Genomic DNA, 18,167 nt, shown 5'->3' on the forward strand with positions numbered 1-18,167 from the left:
GGTGTGATGAACCACAAATGGATATCTGCCTAGACATACAGTTAAAGGAGCTCTGGGGAGCAGAGCTAACCCAAGTACAATAAAAAAGAACAATAATATTCCTTTGTGCAATAAAGTAGGAGTGATCCACATGGTGGGAAAATTAGACAAATGTCTGAACATCTGGGATTGTATTTAGACAAGAACAGAATGTATCAGATTGGAGTGACTGATATGATGGTAAATCATCTGTCAGTCATTAAACTAAGGAGCTCCAATTAGTTAGAGCCATAGAGATGCTAAGTACAGGATGAGTAGAGAAGCTACAGTAGGTCACAAATGGATGCTTATTCTTGTGATATAGAATTACTGTAAATGGAACAAAAAAAGCAGACCAGACCAAAAAGGGAAAAGAACACAACAGAAATGACCAGGAAGAAAAGAGAAGAGCACAGAAGCAAACAGAACAAAACCGAACAGAAACAGCAGAGCAGCAGATCAGTGTCTCCAGCTGAGCCGGTGTGAGCCTGAAAATGTGATCATAGTGAATCTGTCCCTTACATGCAGCAGCTGCAGCTGGTGTGTGTTTGGCTTGTTTGGACTCTTCCAGGTGTCTGCTGCCTGTTCTCCTCCGCTGGCTGCCTCTCTCTGAGCAGCCTGATTTACTTCAGTCCAGTGGTGTGCCTAACTTCCTAACACAACCCAGCTACATCTCTGTGTGGTTGACCGCACATCTGTAGGCCTCTGTAATTACAGTTCCGTTCTGTTTGTGTATGTGTCTGTGGGTCTGATGCAGCGTGTTGCCAACGCCGTGCTGCCAGTGCCACTCTGGCCACAGGCTTCTCAGTCGATTCTTGAACAGCACTTTTGCTTGAGCTGAACATTTTTGCAGCCTGATCATGCAAGCAAAGCAATTCTTGCACTGCAAGCACCTGTCTCATCTCTCTCCTCACTCTTTTTCACACACACACACATCCACTTTGGTTTTCTCCTTTTCCTCCCTCATCCTCCTCCTTCCAATTTGTCCTGTCACAAGAATAGAGCAGAGGGACAGATGTAAAGGGACAGGCCAAAAAGACAGAGATGGAGGCAGAGACAGATGAAGAAAGGAGGAGACAGCGGGGCTCAGTCCTAATCTGTCGACAAGAGTGGATGCTTGAGGATAAACAGAGGCTGAGTGTGAATGCTCAGGAAGCTGAGAGAGAGAACAATGTGAGGTCCTATTGGATTGAGTCTCCGCTTCAGCGACAACCCAGCGGCACCGTCAGTGTTTGATGGTTTGCACCACCCAAAGTGGGCTCCAGGGACACACAAGATCTCTAAACACTAAGTGAAAGACAACTGTACTTGCTTTAGATTCTTCGGAATGAGAATGTCTCTCATCCAAAGCATCTTCAGCATAAGAGTGATCACACAGTTTCTAGTAAATTCAGCTGTTGCTCACTTTGTTTGGGAAATCCACTATAGCACTGTTTGATTAGACTGGCTCATGGCTCTGTTGACTGCTCCTCACTGCCAGTGTGTTAATGCCTGAGACTGGAAGACTTGTTGTAATATTCCACAGCTGTACAGTTCCTCCTCATGAATCGCTTCCATGTAGCCCTGTGTGTGTGTTTTTTTGTTTTTTTTTTTGTTATCCGAAAGTATTTTCAGTCAAAACATTCACTAAAACAGGGAGTCGAGTCAAGACTAATCACTAATAATGCAGGACCTGTTGTATTTCAGGTCATGTAGCAACCGATAATGAAAAACAAATTTGCAATTAATCAAATTACCACCAACAAAACAAAAGCACTTGGGGCTTCCAGGTCTGAGGTAGGTGGCCACTTTGTTTTTATCACCATATGATATAGACTTACCTCTTGGTTTTCTGCACTTAATCCAAAGTTAAAAACTGTTAATCAAGGCCCCAAAGTTTGATTTTGCACTATCACTGTTGTGCAGTATGCTAAGCACCTGATTAGCTGATCTTCTCTGTGCTGGATTTTATCATCTGAAGCACAACTGATGAGCATTTCTTGCATGAGCGGCCTCGAGATGAATAAACCCCCCAACCTTGGTCATTAATGCCCCACACTGTACTGATCGTGCTATAAAAGCAAATATTTAAAGGTTGTCTGACTCTGTTGCTCTAATTGGGTGGTAAAAAAATCTCTTTCAACAAAAAAAAAAACAAAGCTCTACTCTCAGATGAAGATAATTAAAAATGGCATGACAAGTCTAGTTGAGAAGCTGATCTGGGGTTCAAACAACAATGGCAGCGTAGTTAGGTGTGTGTGTGGGCCTCATCCCAAACTCTCCTGTACCTGACAGATACAGCCTAATAGAGAGTGTCGACTGGTATTAGGGCAGACACTTTTCAATCTGGATGCTGTGTCAGTCTGAGTAAGGCAGGAGTAGTGGGAGGGAGGGGAAGAAGAGGAGGAGGAGGAGGAGAAGACATGCAGAGAACTAGCAAAGAAAATGAAGGAGTCGATGAGGTGAGAGAAGAAGAAGAGAGGATGAAGACAGCGGAGTGAAGAAGGGTCAAAGAAGAAAGAAGAAGGGAGATGCAGTGAGGGCAGGAATGAAATGCAGAGGAGGAAAGTGAACTAACAGGAGCACAGGATGAGGACAGCAGGGCTGGGGAGTAGAGATTGATGTGTGAAGAGAGCTGGAGCAAGGGAGCAGAAAAACAGAAGATAAGGAGACAGAAGAAGAAAACATCAATGGAAGAGAGGGGAGAAGAAAATGGAAGGGTAGAAGGGATTCAGAATGAGAGAAATATGAAGGAGATACAGCTAAAAGAAGAGAAAAGGAGGAAAGAAGTCTGAGAGGGAGGACATCAAAAGAGTGAAGGAGGTTGCATTAGAGGCAGGAGGAAAATAGAGAAGAGGTGTGCAGAGGAGTGGGAGTTAAAAGGAGTGAAGAAGAAGAGGGCTGAAGATGGAAAAAGAGAGGAGCAGATGTGACGGGAGGCGAAACGGTTGATAAGGAACAGGTTAGAGGAGTGAAGACGGGAAACGAAGAGGAACAGCAGCTAACAGGAGTGAAGCAGGAGGAGAACAGGGCTGGGGAGCTGAGATTTATGTAGAGAGAGGACTGAAGCTGTAGGGGAACAGGAAAACAAAGGAATGGATGAGGGGAGAGATTTGGGATGGAAGAAGCTTGTAGAGCAGTGAAGGAGTGAAGTGAAAGAGGAGGAGAGGAAAGGTGAGGGAGCAGAAAATAAATTTGGAGGAGGAAGAAGGCAACAGAGGAGGCGGGAGCTGCAGTAGCATGGATGAGGGCAGGAGTGATGGCGGAGGAGGAGGAGAGCAGGGTTGGGGAGCAGAGATTTATGTGTGGAGAGGGTTGCAGTAAGGGAGCAGAAGGAAACCACCAGGCCTATTATAGATGGGGCTCTCCTGGGAGAGCGGGGCCCTGGAGTTTTCCAGGCATCTCCAGCATATTTCACCGCCGTTCGGAGCAGCATGCTGCAATGCACAAAGCACCGCCCTCGAACGAGTCCTTGGCCCTCCAAGGATAAATAAAGTGGGTCTCCTTTCTCCGCATGACTATTCAATAAAAGTGATAAAAGGCTGGAAGTAACCCTTCCTAGCTTTTTTGGAAGGAGAAACCAAACTGGTCACTCTCTCAGAGGAGAAGCGTTCATAGAAAGGCAGGCATTAGGCATAAAAGCTCCAAAAGCATAAAATTGTTTCCTTTTATATGAAGAAAAATGTCAACAAACAAGGCAGCGAGATCAAATAAGCTGAGTGTGGAGGTAGTTTATGTTTCCGCTCCCCTCGCTCTGTTTCTTTGTCTGCCTGTGTTTTCTCTCGCTCTCGCTCATGTGTGGAGGTGAGAGAGAACAACTGAATGGGCCTCCCACATAAAATCCATTCAGAGACATCTTAAGGAATAAGAATGAGAAATTGTCCGACGCAGTGAATTAAATCAATCTGATCCATTACAAGATCACTATCACAAGGTTTTCCCTTTTGTCTTTGCCCTGGATTATGCTTGCTGCTGGATATGTGTGTGTGTGTGTGTGTACACTTAATGCATCACACATAGCACTATATGTAATCAATGAAACAGTTACTCAATTAAGTGATTACTTGGCTGACAAACTGCTGAATTTATACAGTTTTAATAAGTGATTAGGTCTGCGTACTGTACTACTAGGGTTAGGGTTAGGGTTAGCGCTGGCCATATCAAAATGGTTCTCCACCACCGGTACTAGGCAACAGAACCATGAGGAAGCTTTATGAGCGGGCTGTGTGTGCTGCATCTGATCCCCATCATACCAATTTTGAATGTATTGTATATCTTAGAGAAAGAAAAATGAATGAATAAACTGAAAGTTGCTTTGGAGGAAGGAGGGCAAATAGTCCCTGTTATAATATGCAAACATATGATAAACCTTTATTTAAGTCAGCTGGTCCACAAGAATATTGTCAAAATAAAATGATCTGCATTGACAAAATGGTTGTACACCTCATTGGTTATACTGTATACACATATCATTTTATTTCAAGTCATTTCTTTCATCATCGTCTAACCAGGCAGTTTTCAATTCTATTAACGCAGCATATCTTATTCAAACTTCTGCTAAAGTAAAAGTTTGTAATATTTATTGCTTTCTCTTTCAAAAATCCAGTGCATGACAATCATATTCCCAATTTTATATGCCCTACAGAACCAGTATCCACTGGCTCCTCTTTCACTTAATTTCACATTTAGTACGTTCCAGTCTTTCCCTCTGAGGCTTATCAGAAACTGAACTTGTGTAACCAAATGATTTTATTGCATGAGCGCATGACTAGGACCTTCTTTTTTTGAAGTCTCAGTATATCCCCCAATCCCTTTTATTTCTTTTCCTTTGGTGGATTTGAAACAGTGATAAAATACGAAGCACCGATTTAAAGATGGAGATGGACAACATGATTACAGATGATGAAAGCCCGTATCCATCACCACCCACTCTGTTTGTGTTTCCATCCTCCTTCTGTGTCCGTCTATCTGCCTGTTCCTCCTCTCTTGCCTCTTATGTTTTAATGTAAGTCGATAACTATCAGGGACTGATAACACATTCGGCTTGGTGAAGCTCGAGGAGGCGAAGAGAGGAGAAGGTGAGAGCAGGATTGGGTGGTGGTGGGGGTGACAGTATCTCCCCTCAGTGAAGCCCGTTATGGCTGGGTGACAGGGAGATAAGCAAGCGGAGGTAGCAGCGAATAGGGACAGGGCAGTGACGTCACAGTACTTGTTCCTATAGCGGTGAATGAAGCTATAGCGTCACAGGTGGAGATTATGTCAGAGTGAGATTTGTCATTGTTCTGAAAAGGAGATCAGACAGTGAGTGTGTGTGGTTTTGTGTTATGTGTGACTCCACATTTATGGAAGCAATCTACCTTCATTTCTGTGCCACAGATGGCATTTCTACTTGTCACAGTTGGAAAAGCACAGGTGTTAATAACATTAAAGACTGCTACGACTGCTCAGTTCCAAATAGGCTATAATGCGAAGCTGACATCACGCCATGTAGAAATTTGGGTAAATGTACCATGTTTGGAGCATCACGTTCATTATCAAGCAACGATACCTACATTAATCAGGCCTACATATATATTGTAAGTTAATCAAAAAATAAATACTATCCCATACAGTAGTGGATGTGTCAACTATGGATCTAGGTCCACTCCAAGGTAGCTACAGTCAGCTAAGGTTATCCATCTTTAATTACCACCATGAGGTAAAGTAAGATCTAAACGATTTAACCAACGCTTTAGCCAAATAAATCGAGAGTGTATGGAGATAAATACAGGGCGGCCCTCTCCCAACATTTAACGTGGCGTGACAAACTTACAGTATGTACTTTACCTCACACTGAGAACTGAACTGGCAACTCATCCAGTTGGTGGCGGTAATTCACCAGTTCGTTGTTAGCCAACCGCGATTAGAGTTGGGGAGGAGAAGAAGAAGAAGAAGAAGAAGAAGAAGAAGACGACTACAAAAAAATGAAAATGATGAAGAAGATAATCATCATCATGCTCATGATGTGGTGACTCCGACTTGAACATTGGCTAATTTCTGTGCTGCTGGGGGATTTTACTTTTTAGTTCCGCGAGTGGCCACTGGGAAAAAAATGGCTGAAAGACTTCCAGTGTGAGGATTGCGCCATCTTGTAATCCTGGTAACCAGGTCTGAAAATACATCCATGTGTTGTAGGGTAGACGGAACCCTGTAAAGAGTTTGGGAAAATGTTAAAAGACATCCCCAGTCAATCATGTCCAACTTCATCCAGAGATGTCAGCATTGCAGGCAGCCTGCACAGGTAAGGTAGCTACTTTAATCTGGAGTTTACAAAAGGTTACCGTTAATGTCACTGTTGTTAGCTAACAGGATGTCAGGTGTGTGGGAAGTGTTGAGCTCGTTACCGTTCTGCTGTTCTTTAAGGCTATAAGGTTGTTCAGGGTGATATGTTTAACACTTTGTGACAACTTGTCTGTGGATCTTCTGGCTCATGGTCATTGATTTAATAAAACTGTTAATGATGCAGTGTTGATAATGTTAGCGAAGTTTTGCACTTCGTCTCCAGTTTGTCCCGGAAGTAGCCCAATACCTGTACTATTTAGACTCAGTCTGATGGTCTGTGACAGCCCACGGGGGCACAACCCACTGTAACGTTAAAGTAATTAGTTTATATGGATTGAGCATCCATGTTTTAGCCATTTGTGTTACATTTGACTTGTTTTGCATCTATTTGTTGTTGTTTTGGAATATTTGGGATTTTTGTAGTCATTTTGTTGTTTTTGGAGTCTTTTCTGTGTTGTTCTACTTTTTTTTCTACAATTTGTGGCTTTTTGTAGGTAGTCTTTTTGTAGCCATCTGACTCTCTCTCCAACAGAATGGTTAACATTAGTTAATAGCTCTTCATTGTTCTTTAGTCTAGGGGCCCCCTGTCCCCTTGGGACCTTGGTCCTGTGCCTGGTAGACTTGTTTGTCTATGTGTACAGTGGATATAATTCAAAAAGAGAAAATTCTCTTAGGATAGATATGTAAAGTTGGAGACATTGGAGTCTTCAGACTTGACTTGGACTCGATAGACTTCAGACTTGCATTTTGTGACTGTTCTATTCCATTGTTTTAGCACCATGCAGAAGACCAGAGCTCTGTACCATGAAGTGAGATTAGTGTGTTATTCAGCTAACCTGGGATCAACTCAGGTTTTTCAGTTCCATGAAACTGGCACACTTTTTCACTCAACCAAGTAGCTTTATTGCTAAAGGCTAACCGAATAGGTTTTTTGATAACTGTGATAGTTTCATAATCGAGTTCTGGTATGCTTGCTGTCATATTTCCATGATGGCAAAAATCTGTAAACCTTGCCAGTGTTACGTATGTTGTTGAAGTTCTTGAAATTCCATCTGCCAATGTGGGAGCGCTCTTTCAGGAGATGCTTCTATGGGTTGTATGAGCAGGAAGGGACAAATGAATATATGGGTCATATAGGTTTGACTATTTGTGAGAGAGAGAGTGTTGTCATAGGGAAGAAAAAGTGTGTATTTGTATGGTATATTTCTTAACAAAAGTAACAGTGTTGCTATTAAATGATATGTATTTGTGTGTGTGCAGCAGTGAGACTGATGACTGGATGGTGTTGGGGGTTAGCTAACAGGGATGAAGAAAGAGATTGTAGGTGTGTGTGCAAATTCACAATATACAGCGAGGGACAAAGGAAAACAAAAGAGTAGGTCTCCTGGCTTGTGATTGAGGCAAACCGCAAAAGAGAGAGAGGTGGGGAGAAGAGGGGGCGATGGGCAGAGCAAAAGAGAGAGGAAGCAAGGGAGCAAAATTGAGCATGGTGGGGAGAGCAAACGAAAAAGATAATTTCTTAGCTCTTCTTTTAAATAAGTCTGTTTCTATAGCAACCATTCAACTAGCCACTGGGGAGTGAGAGAGAGGGGGAAAGTGAAGGTGCACAAGAGAGAGGAGGAGGGAGAGAGAGTGAGAGAATGTTACCATAGCAACGGAGGAAGAGGGAGGAAAGGGACTTGGAGAAACTTATAAAAAACATATAGGAAGAAAATGTAAAAGGCAAGATAAGCAAAGAGAGAGTGAATTTACGGTACTGCAGTGAGGGGTAATCAGGCAGAGTTGGGCAAGTTAATTAAAAATCTGATTAATTACTCATTCCTCATTGGAAAATGGTTATATTGCATTTCTTAGAGCTGAGGATAGGGATGGGGTTTGATAGCATTTTATCAAATCTGAAACCTTTCAAATCCCTTATCAAATCTAAAATTTGTTAGCTTAAAAAAGTTTATTTCTCTTAGCACAATAAAAGAAGTTATAATTGTTTTTTGTAAAAAAAAAAAAAAAAAGATTTAAGATTCTTACTTTTTCTAATCACCTTAACATATTCAGTCATTTTAATTGTGACTCTAGATCATTCACAGTCTGACACAGAGTCAGTAGCAGTCCTTTTATGAAATAAAATCAAGTGATGTATTATTGCGGCAGCTGGATCTTGTAAACCAAACAAGACACACTCACAGTGGAACATCAGGGCTTTAGTAGCCCCTGGCCAGGTTGAACCTTCTCTGTTTGGTGGACAGGTTCTCGGTACTGGACCAGTTGAAACAGGTATTCCCCTGACCACCGGGGGCAGTAGGGAACAAAGTTCTGTTTGACAAAACAGAGCGAGGAAGAAAATGTGAAAATACACTAGGACAAGCCACATAAAGGTGAGATTGTGTTTTCCAAACATCATGGTCTACTTTTTCAAGAGAAAATTTTTAAGGGTGGTTACATAGTGGTTGGTTTTGCGTATATGCATCCAGTTTGTTTGCCCACCTTTGTTAAAGTGTGGCACACAGCTGTGTGTTGACTGTTTCTGTGAGACGTATCCAGGACCGTCTCAGTCCTAAATGGGTCTAGTATTGCCTTCGTCCTACAATATTTTCAAGTTGTGTGTTTCACTTTCCTCCCTTCCCCTGTAATTTGTTGGAACGGGAATACTGAAATACTGCCCTAAAGTTGACAGTGAAGCATCCGCTATGTCAGTTTCAAATTCTACCACCTGGATGCAGTTATACCATTGACTGTATATAAAATATGGACAAACCCTCCATGATGTCACCCATTACATTAGTTTTCTGAGGAGCGGAACTTTTGGTCGCAGTATAATGTAAATCAGCGAGTTATAAAAAAATTCACCCCCGCACAGTAGTGGTGGAAGGGAAAATTAGACCAAAAACCATTGTTGTATCAGGCTATAAACATGTTTTATTTCTGCTGTAAAGTTAGTCATTTTAACATGGGAGTCCATGGGGATTGACTTCTTTTAGAAACCAGCCTCAGTTTGAGGAACTGCGGGTTTTGGCACTTCGACATTGGCTTTATTTCTCAACCTTGGAGGTTGCTGCTTGAGTTATACTATCGAAATAACCATATGCAATATGGCACACCCCTAAAATGTTGAAAACACATTACAAGGATTAGCAACACTTGCTGAATTTCAATCACCTTTCATTACTGAAAGAAAAAAACACATTTCCATACCGCGCAACCTTGTAAGTGAGAGCAAGCAGGGTAATATGGCTGCACTGTGTAGAGCAGATAGAGAGAAATATGAGCTGCAGTGATAATAGTGCGTAAGGCTGCTGCCTGATTGTCCATTCACAGCTCTTGACCACACATGACCTCCATCACTGTGTGCAGAGGGTGAGTGAGCAATGGGAAACATAGAGGGGGAGAGGAAGAGAGAGGGAGAGGATTGATTGGGAGTCCCAGAGTTCAGACAGTTCTCACAGAGGCCTATATCTGTTTCCCCGAAAGCAGTGATACTAGGCGGTGATCTAAAATAAGAGCCAGTGTGGGTCGTGTGGGGAGAAAGTCTTCAAATTCTTCATTCTGTAAAGTGATAGTACACAATCAATCATGAATTATTAATGGACAAGTTAGAAAAATATGGGATCAGAGGAATGGTTCTGAAATGGATTAGAAGTTATTTGACACAGAGGCGTCAATTTGTGAAGTTGGGTGAATACCAATCGAGTGAGCTGGACATTGTATGTGGAGTGCCTCAGGGTTCTGTTTTGGGACCTAAATTATTTATATTATACATTAATGATATATGCAAGGTTTCTGATTTAGTGAAAGTGGTTTTATTTGCTGATGACACTACCATATGGGCATCGGGTGAAAACCTACAGCAACTCTCTGGACAGGTTTCACAGGAACTTGAGAAGATAAAGAAATGGTGCAATAGTAATATACTATCTCTGAATTTGGATAAAACTAAATTTATGGTATTTGGGAATCGTAGACTAGATAATGAACTTCAATTGAAAATTGGGGGAGCTAAAGATTGTGTATTTCCATAAGTGGGGTAAAACTATGGAATAATTTAAGCGCGGACATAAAAAATAGTAATAGAATTGACAAGTTTAAACATAAATATAAAGGTATGTGTCAATCAAGATATAAGCAAGAACAGGCTTAATGATTAATTAGATGGAACATTGTGGGTGTGGTGTATGAATGTTAATACTCTGTAATAATTCTTTAATATATTACTTGTGTGGTGTAGAACAAAATTATCTATGTAGAGACACTGCTTGCAAACCAATGATGGTAAGATGATGTCAGGGGGTAGGACTGGATAAGTCTGACTTCTTCCTACTCCATTCAAGCATGTACTAGGTATAAGCAAATTGATATTGGATTAGCATTTGTTGGATATGTGTAAAATTATGTGTGTTGACATATCAACTGTCTTTACATGCTTGAAAGAATAAATCAAATCAAATGTTGGTATGGGGGCACCATTTTCAGAAGTACACACTATATTTATCTGTATACATTCTTGTTTTGTTTCACTAAAAAGTTGCTTAAATCGTTGAGCTCTCACTGTACTGACTGTGGTAATTCAGAATGGATAACCTTACTGAAATTTTTTTAGTATATTACTTGTGTGGTGTAGAAGATAATTATCTATGTAGAGATACTGCTTGCAAACCAATAATGGTAAGATGATGTCATGGGGTAGGACTGGATAAGTCTGACTTCTTCCTACTCCATTCAAGCATGTACTAGGTATAAGCAAATTGATATTGGATTAGCATTTGTTGGATATGTGTGTAAAATTATGTGTGTTGACATATCAACTGTCTTTACATGCTTGAAAGAATAAATCAAATCAAAAATCAAATAGTATGGAAACTTTTGTATTTGTAGTATTATTGTGCATATTTACTCTGCCTGGACCACCACAACTGGTGGTTCAGTCAATGCAAAAGCAGGTTGAGGTGCTGAATTTTAAATCAGTTCAGTCCTTACTCACGCCATTGATTAGTTAATGAAGAGCTTTGCTTTACCATGAACAGTTGGCAACCAGAATATGATGCAAGACAAATGCTAGTGGACATCAACTTCACTGTGGCTTTCTCAAATGTAAATCTTTGTAAATATATAGTGATTGTTTACCGTATGTTTAGTTTTCTGAGCTGTACCTGGAGCCTTTGCATTGCACCTGTATCTGCCTGCAAGTACTTCCTTCTTTACTACTGTGCACTGCATTACAGGTCATAGACATGATGATCATCCCCGGTTTCTAAACATGATACTGACTCACACTTTTTACAGTATAGCCCCCATACTTTTTAAGAGTTTTGGTAAAGTGTACTATCAGCCTATAAGAATCATTTTATGTTGAATTTTTGAAAAGGTAGAAAAAGTTTGATGAAAGTACACTAACATAAAATGCTTCCTTTGTGAAGTTTGAGAGTAGTGCATAACTTTACAGCCTCAAATCAATATATAGCCTTTAACAATGAAGTTCTCTGTGCCTCTGTCTCCAGCAACCTCTGTTTTCCAACAGCACTGAAAGTATCTTGTAGACTTGTCCTTTGAAACAACTCACAAATAGTCAACCCGCTATACACTAGACAGAGCAGGGTGAAATTAATGGGGTTTGGAACAAAAGGTTTTGAAAAAGATTTCCTGACTATTCCCCACGCAATTACTTAATCCCTTGTAATTAGTCTCCTTGTTTGAAAAGGAATATACATTCTTCATCTCCATTCTTTTCCCTCATGGGTTGGAAGATGAAATTGCAGACAAAAGCAGAAAGAATGTTTTTTGTGAAGCGTACTGCCTATAAACATCCACACGTTCTGGCTTTGAACAGCAGGTACGCTCCACTATATACAGTCATTAATGATTTACATTTACTGCATTTTAAGGGTAATTATTTTTCAAGAGGAATGGTCATTATAATTGGACATAAACACAGTCCAGTTTTTCTGCATTAATTAACCTTTTTGGATGCAGCTTCAGTGCACATCGTACAGGAAAACAGTGTTTATCATTCTCCTCTTTTGCTTTTATGGGCCATAATTGTGTGGTGAATTCACCCCAACAGATAATGAGGAGAACATAGTCATTTCAATTTTGGCTGAGCCCACACAGGACAGCTGTCTATTTTAAGCTATAGCTGCTGGCCAGTGAACTATTAGCCTGTTTTACACCGATAGCAAATAGCCATTAGGCATAACCACAGGCCAGTTAGCCAACAGCCATCTGCCGCACACTGCAATTATGCTGCCTTAAAGTGCTGTTGGAAATATAGTGATTATGAGTTGAACATGCATTAATGACCCAACGCAATAGCAAATACGCCTGGGAAAAGGAATTTTCAACGATACCTGCGGTAACAATCTGTGCTGTGAAGAATGTGGCATCTATTTGAATGCCGATTGAGTTTGTTAGACTGGGTTATTTTGTAAATGGAATAACAAAAAAAATCTACTTTTGTGAGAATTTCACTTTTAATAGAGCTGTCCAAAAGCATTCATGCACCAGTAACATACATTTCCATCCTGTGAACTCAGCCGTAGCCGCTCTTGATGAGCTTTTAAAGCAGCAGGCACTAAATGGAGTAGCTGGTTACCTATTAGCTGCTTTCTGTGCTTTTCATGTTGTGCTCTGTTCTGTTCAGTGACAGTGGGCTCATTGAGGCCCCGGTGCTGCTACAAGCTCTCAGTGTAAATCTGCAAGCTGTTTGGTGACTCTTTTCCTGGCAATGACAGTTGCTGTAGTCATCAGCGCATTCAGGTCAAGCAACTTGACTCATTTCGTCACATTGTGCCACAAGCCTTTTTGCTTTCACAATGCTCTGATTAAGTGGTACAATAGTTGCAAATCTGCTGGCTTGTTTGCTGCAGAGTAATTACTAGCGTCTGATAAGCGTTCTGGGGAACTTTCCCAGCTACATGATTTCCACCGAGGCTTTATCTCAAGTGAATGTGATTGTCTTTGCCGAATTGGCTCAGCCATGATCCTGGAAACTGGCCTTGTCTCACACACATGATAAGACAACAGATTGCCTTGTATGCCGTCCAACCAAGAATAATGCTGCAAGCTGTAATAATTTACACCATCCGTCAGGGTTTCTCCACAACGACGAGCCTTCTTCTTCACAGAGAGAAAACTGCTGCTCGCTGGCAAAGTCTGACAATCATAAATGGCATGTTGGAGGCACTAATTGGCCACATAGAAGCAAGCTCAGGCTTCTCATAAATGCAGGCTCTAGCACTGCACTGCAAAGGGAGGTGCGCGGGGGGTGAGATGCTGGGATATGAAGAACGAGGTTTCCCACTTTTTTAAATGCGCCTTTTGTGTTGTTTTCGTCTGTGTTTGTGTGTTGGCCTCGCTTCCTCTCTTTCAGGATCCCTCTGTTTGTGTTACCATGGGGACGGCATGCTTCCTGTATCTCTCTCCCTTGTAACCCTCTCCCCACCATCACCACCATCACCAGCACCTCTCTCCTTTACTCACTGGTTTCAGTGTTACCATGGTGACACATGTCTGTCTCCTCTGCCTGCTACCTGTTTCATGTTGCCCTGTCTCTTTGGGTCAGTCTCTCCGTCTGTCTGTCTGTCTGCTACTCTGTTTGCCCGTCTGTCTGCCGCTGGGTATTTGTGTGCCCTTGGCTTGCTTTTCTGTGTTTACTCTTTGTTTGTTTATTTGTTTTGTGTTTTATGTATCTGCATGACTCTGCGTATCTGCCGGGCTATTTTCTGTCTGTGTTTGCTTTCTGTCTCACTCTGTTTTTCTTGCTTTCTCTCCGACTGGCCGGCCGGCTGACTGACTGACTGACTGACTGGCCACCAGGCTTTTCCACCTCTAGTCCCTCCTTTCCTCTTTCTGCTCTGCTGTTCTCCTAACATCAACCTCACTCCCCCTTTTTTTTCCTTTTTCACCCCCTGACTTGTCTGTTTGTTCCCACATCAAAACAGTATCCATTGAATGTCACTGGGAACACACATTAAAAAAAAAAATCTTTTGCAGACGGCAGCTGTTGCTATGGCAACACAACTTTTGGATTTGCTGGGGAGAGTGCGGGATGAATAGAGAGATAGAAGGAGGGAGAGAAAATACGTGAGGATAGGAAAAAAGAAGAAGGGGAAGAAAGAAAGCCATGTCTTTGGCTCTGGTGGTTTGTCCTTTCAGGAGTGAGTTTTATTTCAAAACGGAGACATTTTGGGAAAAAAATATCGCCTGAAGATGAGTGTTCAAAATCCTTTAAGTATCAGAAAGCTAGAACCTTGTTTGAGAAACAAACCACATGGTTTTGTTTAAAGTGAACAGCATTTGTTTAAATTTGATGCTGTCAATTACTTTGTAAGTGTGTGCCACTTTTTACAGATTTCACGTTTGAGATGAAACCGCTGTCTACTTGCTAATGCATGTAGAAAACCACTTCATTAAACTCTCAGTGGCACACACTGGCCTTGCTTTGATCTACCTCTCCTGCAGTTTTAGCAAACACTAGGTCACCATGTTAAAAAACACAGACATCATAGTAAGTTCAGCATTTAGTAGAATATAGAGAACCCAAATGAAGCCAAAGTAAACTGCTGATACCTTAAAGAGCACCTTCATTTCCATGAATCTCATTTCAGATTAAAGCCCCCTCCCTTCTGTGTGCTAATGCATTTGGAAAAACACTTTATTATAATATTCATTTGAATATTCATAATAGGCAGGCAGGAGGGCGACGGAGGAGACTGGAGCCTTTGGGTATTGCTGTAGAGCTGTGGAATTAGCTGTGAAACTGCTATTGATTCAAGCTGTGAGGACTGAAATATGAAACACCAGTAGCGGGAGTAAAAGGGCAAAAGATGTTATCAATGAACTTGGAGAATGAAAGAGAGTGTGAAAGAGAACGAGGGTGCTCAGCGGAGGGAAATAAGAAGAACCAGATTACCAGTCAGCAGAGAATTGAATTAAAGAGAGACAGAAGGAGAGAGTGGGTGAAGAAAGAAAAGGAGATTATGAAGTAACACAGAAGGGTGAAAGAATGAAAGAGACAAAATATAACAAGTAAAGGAAAAAGAAAGAGGAGAAACAAACAGAAGAGAGGGAACAGGGCACAGGACATCAGGGCTTGACGCAAATGGCGCTTTAGCCTGGAGACACCACGCTACAGTACAGCCTCCACCGCTGGACACTGCAAATAGTTGAAGGGACGACTAAGTTGACAAATGTCAGTTTACATTTCATTACAGAAGGCGGGGGCTGGAGAGAGGATGGAGAGGAGGAGATGAAGGAGAAGAAGAACTGGGGGAGGGAGAGCGGGAGGAAATGCCATGCATTCCATGTAGTGGCCAGCGAAAACCACAGAGAGAGGGGAGGGGAGAGGACAGAAATGAGAGAGAAATGCAGGAAACCGAGGAGGTGGAGAGGTGGAGTGGGGACGGGATTAGACCACCAGACACAAAGACAGACAGTGATAGAAGAGGGGACGGGGGTATAAGCCAAAGGAATAAAGTGCTCAATTCATCACTGTGCTCAACTGTGGTCCTGACCTTTGAAAATGGAGTTAGTGTTAGACAGGGCAGCACTTAACATTCTGATGGCCTCCATGTTTGTTGTCAAGTTGCCAAGGCGGAGTCTCGCATTACACTCGTCCAACATTACTCTCAAACTCGCAGTCGTTACAGTGGTGCTCATGGATAATACGTTTATAAGGGCTCATAATGTTCTGATGTGGAAAGATAAGGCCAGTGTAAATGTTTCTAATTGCAAAACCCACAATGAACTCACCCTGCTAACGTGCATTGCTTATGCCTGAATCACAGATGTTCATTCTTGTCCAAAAGGTTTTCTGTTGAGCATACACACTGTACTTTTTTGCATTTAAAATGAGGACAGGCCATTTTCTCAGGCCCCTGACCTTTGGGAGCTGAGAAAATTGCCAAACCTTAGGGTTTAGTCGGTCTTTATTAAATCAGCTACATATCCTTAGAAATGCCACTGAGCTAAAAGAAAAGCTAGTTTCAAAAGCTCCAGAAAGTATTCAGGAGATCAAGGAAGTCTTTCACATGGCTGGTGTTAGAAAGAAGTTAAATATACAGCATGTTACTGTATAAACAGAGATCCTGATTACTATATTTCAATACAACAATCTAAGGATGCTGTAACCAACATGTGTCACAGTAATTATAGGTATAAGGTTTAAAGCTATTAGGGATGCACTGATCTGACCAAAATTTTAGGCTACAGTTTTATTTATATTGTTCACAATATATAATGCTCTTGCTTTAAAACACTGTAATGCATACAGTGTGTTCTGTAAAGCTATGATCACTGGTGCTGAGAACAGATAGAGAACAACCAGTTCAATTCAAGGAAATGGGACACACATAAGGTCACTGACAGTGACCTTTTGACTTTTGACCACCAAAATATAGTTGGTTCATCGTTGAGTCCAAGTGGACACTTGTGCCAAATTTGAAGAAATTCCCTCAAGGCGTTCCTGACATATCACATCCACCAGAAGGGGCTGGGCGGACGGATGGACAACCCAAAAACATTCCCAGCACAGAGGCACACTGTGAGCAGCAGTGTTCTGTGCTCTGTGCCCACATGGGAACAATCGTAGCTCTTCCAGTTCCTAAAGATTTGCTTATAGGATGTAAAGTCAGCTGTTTCCTGGGCCCTTCTCCTTTATCAAGCTTGGTTAAACATGTAATGATCTCATACAGAGGTTTGAAACAATCTCCCAACAGAAATATCACCCTGAAAGTTATTTTAAAAGGCAATGTACTACTTGCTTCACATTAAAATGCATTGGTTGTTAAGCACATGCAGGAAGTGATAACGTGTTAGCAGTAGCTTTACACATTCAAGCTTACCTCTGCAAATGAAACGGTATTTAAAATAAATAATTTTTTAATAGTGTATCAAATGGCACTGTGAAAGGGGTTGCTTGTGATGACGCTACAGAGAATTATAACCCCCACCTGGCAGCTCCCCTCAGCCTTACAGAGCTTTATGGTGAGTTTCATCTTATTGTAATGTTGCTTAGTAACTGCTGGGGGTGTAAATAAGCACCCGTTTGCCATATCAATTTATATGTGTATATAATAACACAGCTTGCATCCAGATGGTCAGAAAAGAAATCTGCCACATGTGGTTTCATATGGATTGCTTATGTTTGGCTGATCAGCCCAGTCTACTTAGTAATATCAGTATCAACTAATACAACTGTGCCTTGAGAAAAACATAATGTGATTGCGGACTCGTTCTTACAAAGTGACTGCACAAAATAGAAACAAATTGGAGACAAAGTGACTCAACGTTTGCGAAACATTTTATATAAATGACTTTCTGCTAAATCACTGGGCCTCAGTTTGAGTGTAGCTTTAAGTCTTGGCGATGAGTGATGTGATTTTGCTGTGGTGGCCTCTCCATTAAGTAAATAACTGTTTGCTTTTATACATTTTACAGGAGGCCTTTAGTTCATTTCTCTTACACTGCTTCAAACGACAAATACTTTACCTTCCATTTTATATACCTGTGCCAGCCGGTGTAGTAACCTTAGGTCAAAATGCAGTTTTTCAGCAAACCTTCTTCATCACCTTGTATCTGCACTGACTCTATAGCTGATTCTACCAGAGAGGGAAGAAAAAAGTGGATGTTTTTTCATTGCTGCAGCCCAGTAACAATTTCCTAGTAGGATTCAGGCCAAGATGAGTCAGTATGAGACTTGGGTAAGCCTTGAACAAACGCCACAGACAGTGATCCTGGTAATAACAGTGGAAGTACCGTGTATTGGTATGTGATTGCCCTTATTGTTTGTACCGTAGCTGTCCAGTCATAATACCATTTATTTGCTGTTGTATATTATTATCTTCTGCTCACCCACTGTCTAG

At 41.5% G+C, this 18,167-nt stretch overlaps 1 protein-coding gene across 3 annotated transcripts in view; it reads left to right on the forward strand.

Moving 5' to 3' along the window:
• Positions 1 to 18,167, forward strand: part of kirrel1b (kirre like nephrin family adhesion molecule 1b) — a 72,287-nt gene that overhangs the window by 1,470 nt on the left and 52,650 nt on the right. The window contains exon 1 of one of the 3 annotated variants that reach the window (XM_020624697.1): positions 5,931 to 6,277. The exons of the other annotated variants lie outside the window; for them this stretch is intronic. Coding sequence (XP_020480353.1) covers positions 6,250 to 6,277 — 28 coding nt within the window. The 5' untranslated portion in view covers positions 5,931 to 6,249. Of the gene's footprint in view, positions 1 to 5,930; positions 6,278 to 18,167 lie in introns of those variants that run through there. 3 annotated transcript variants of the gene reach the window in all.

Source organism: Monopterus albus, unplaced genomic scaffold (genome assembly GCF_001952655.1).
Source record: "Monopterus albus unplaced genomic scaffold, M_albus_1.0 scaffold335.1, whole genome shotgun sequence".
In the NCBI taxonomy this organism is placed as follows: Eukaryota; Metazoa; Chordata; class Actinopteri; order Synbranchiformes; family Synbranchidae; genus Monopterus; species Monopterus albus.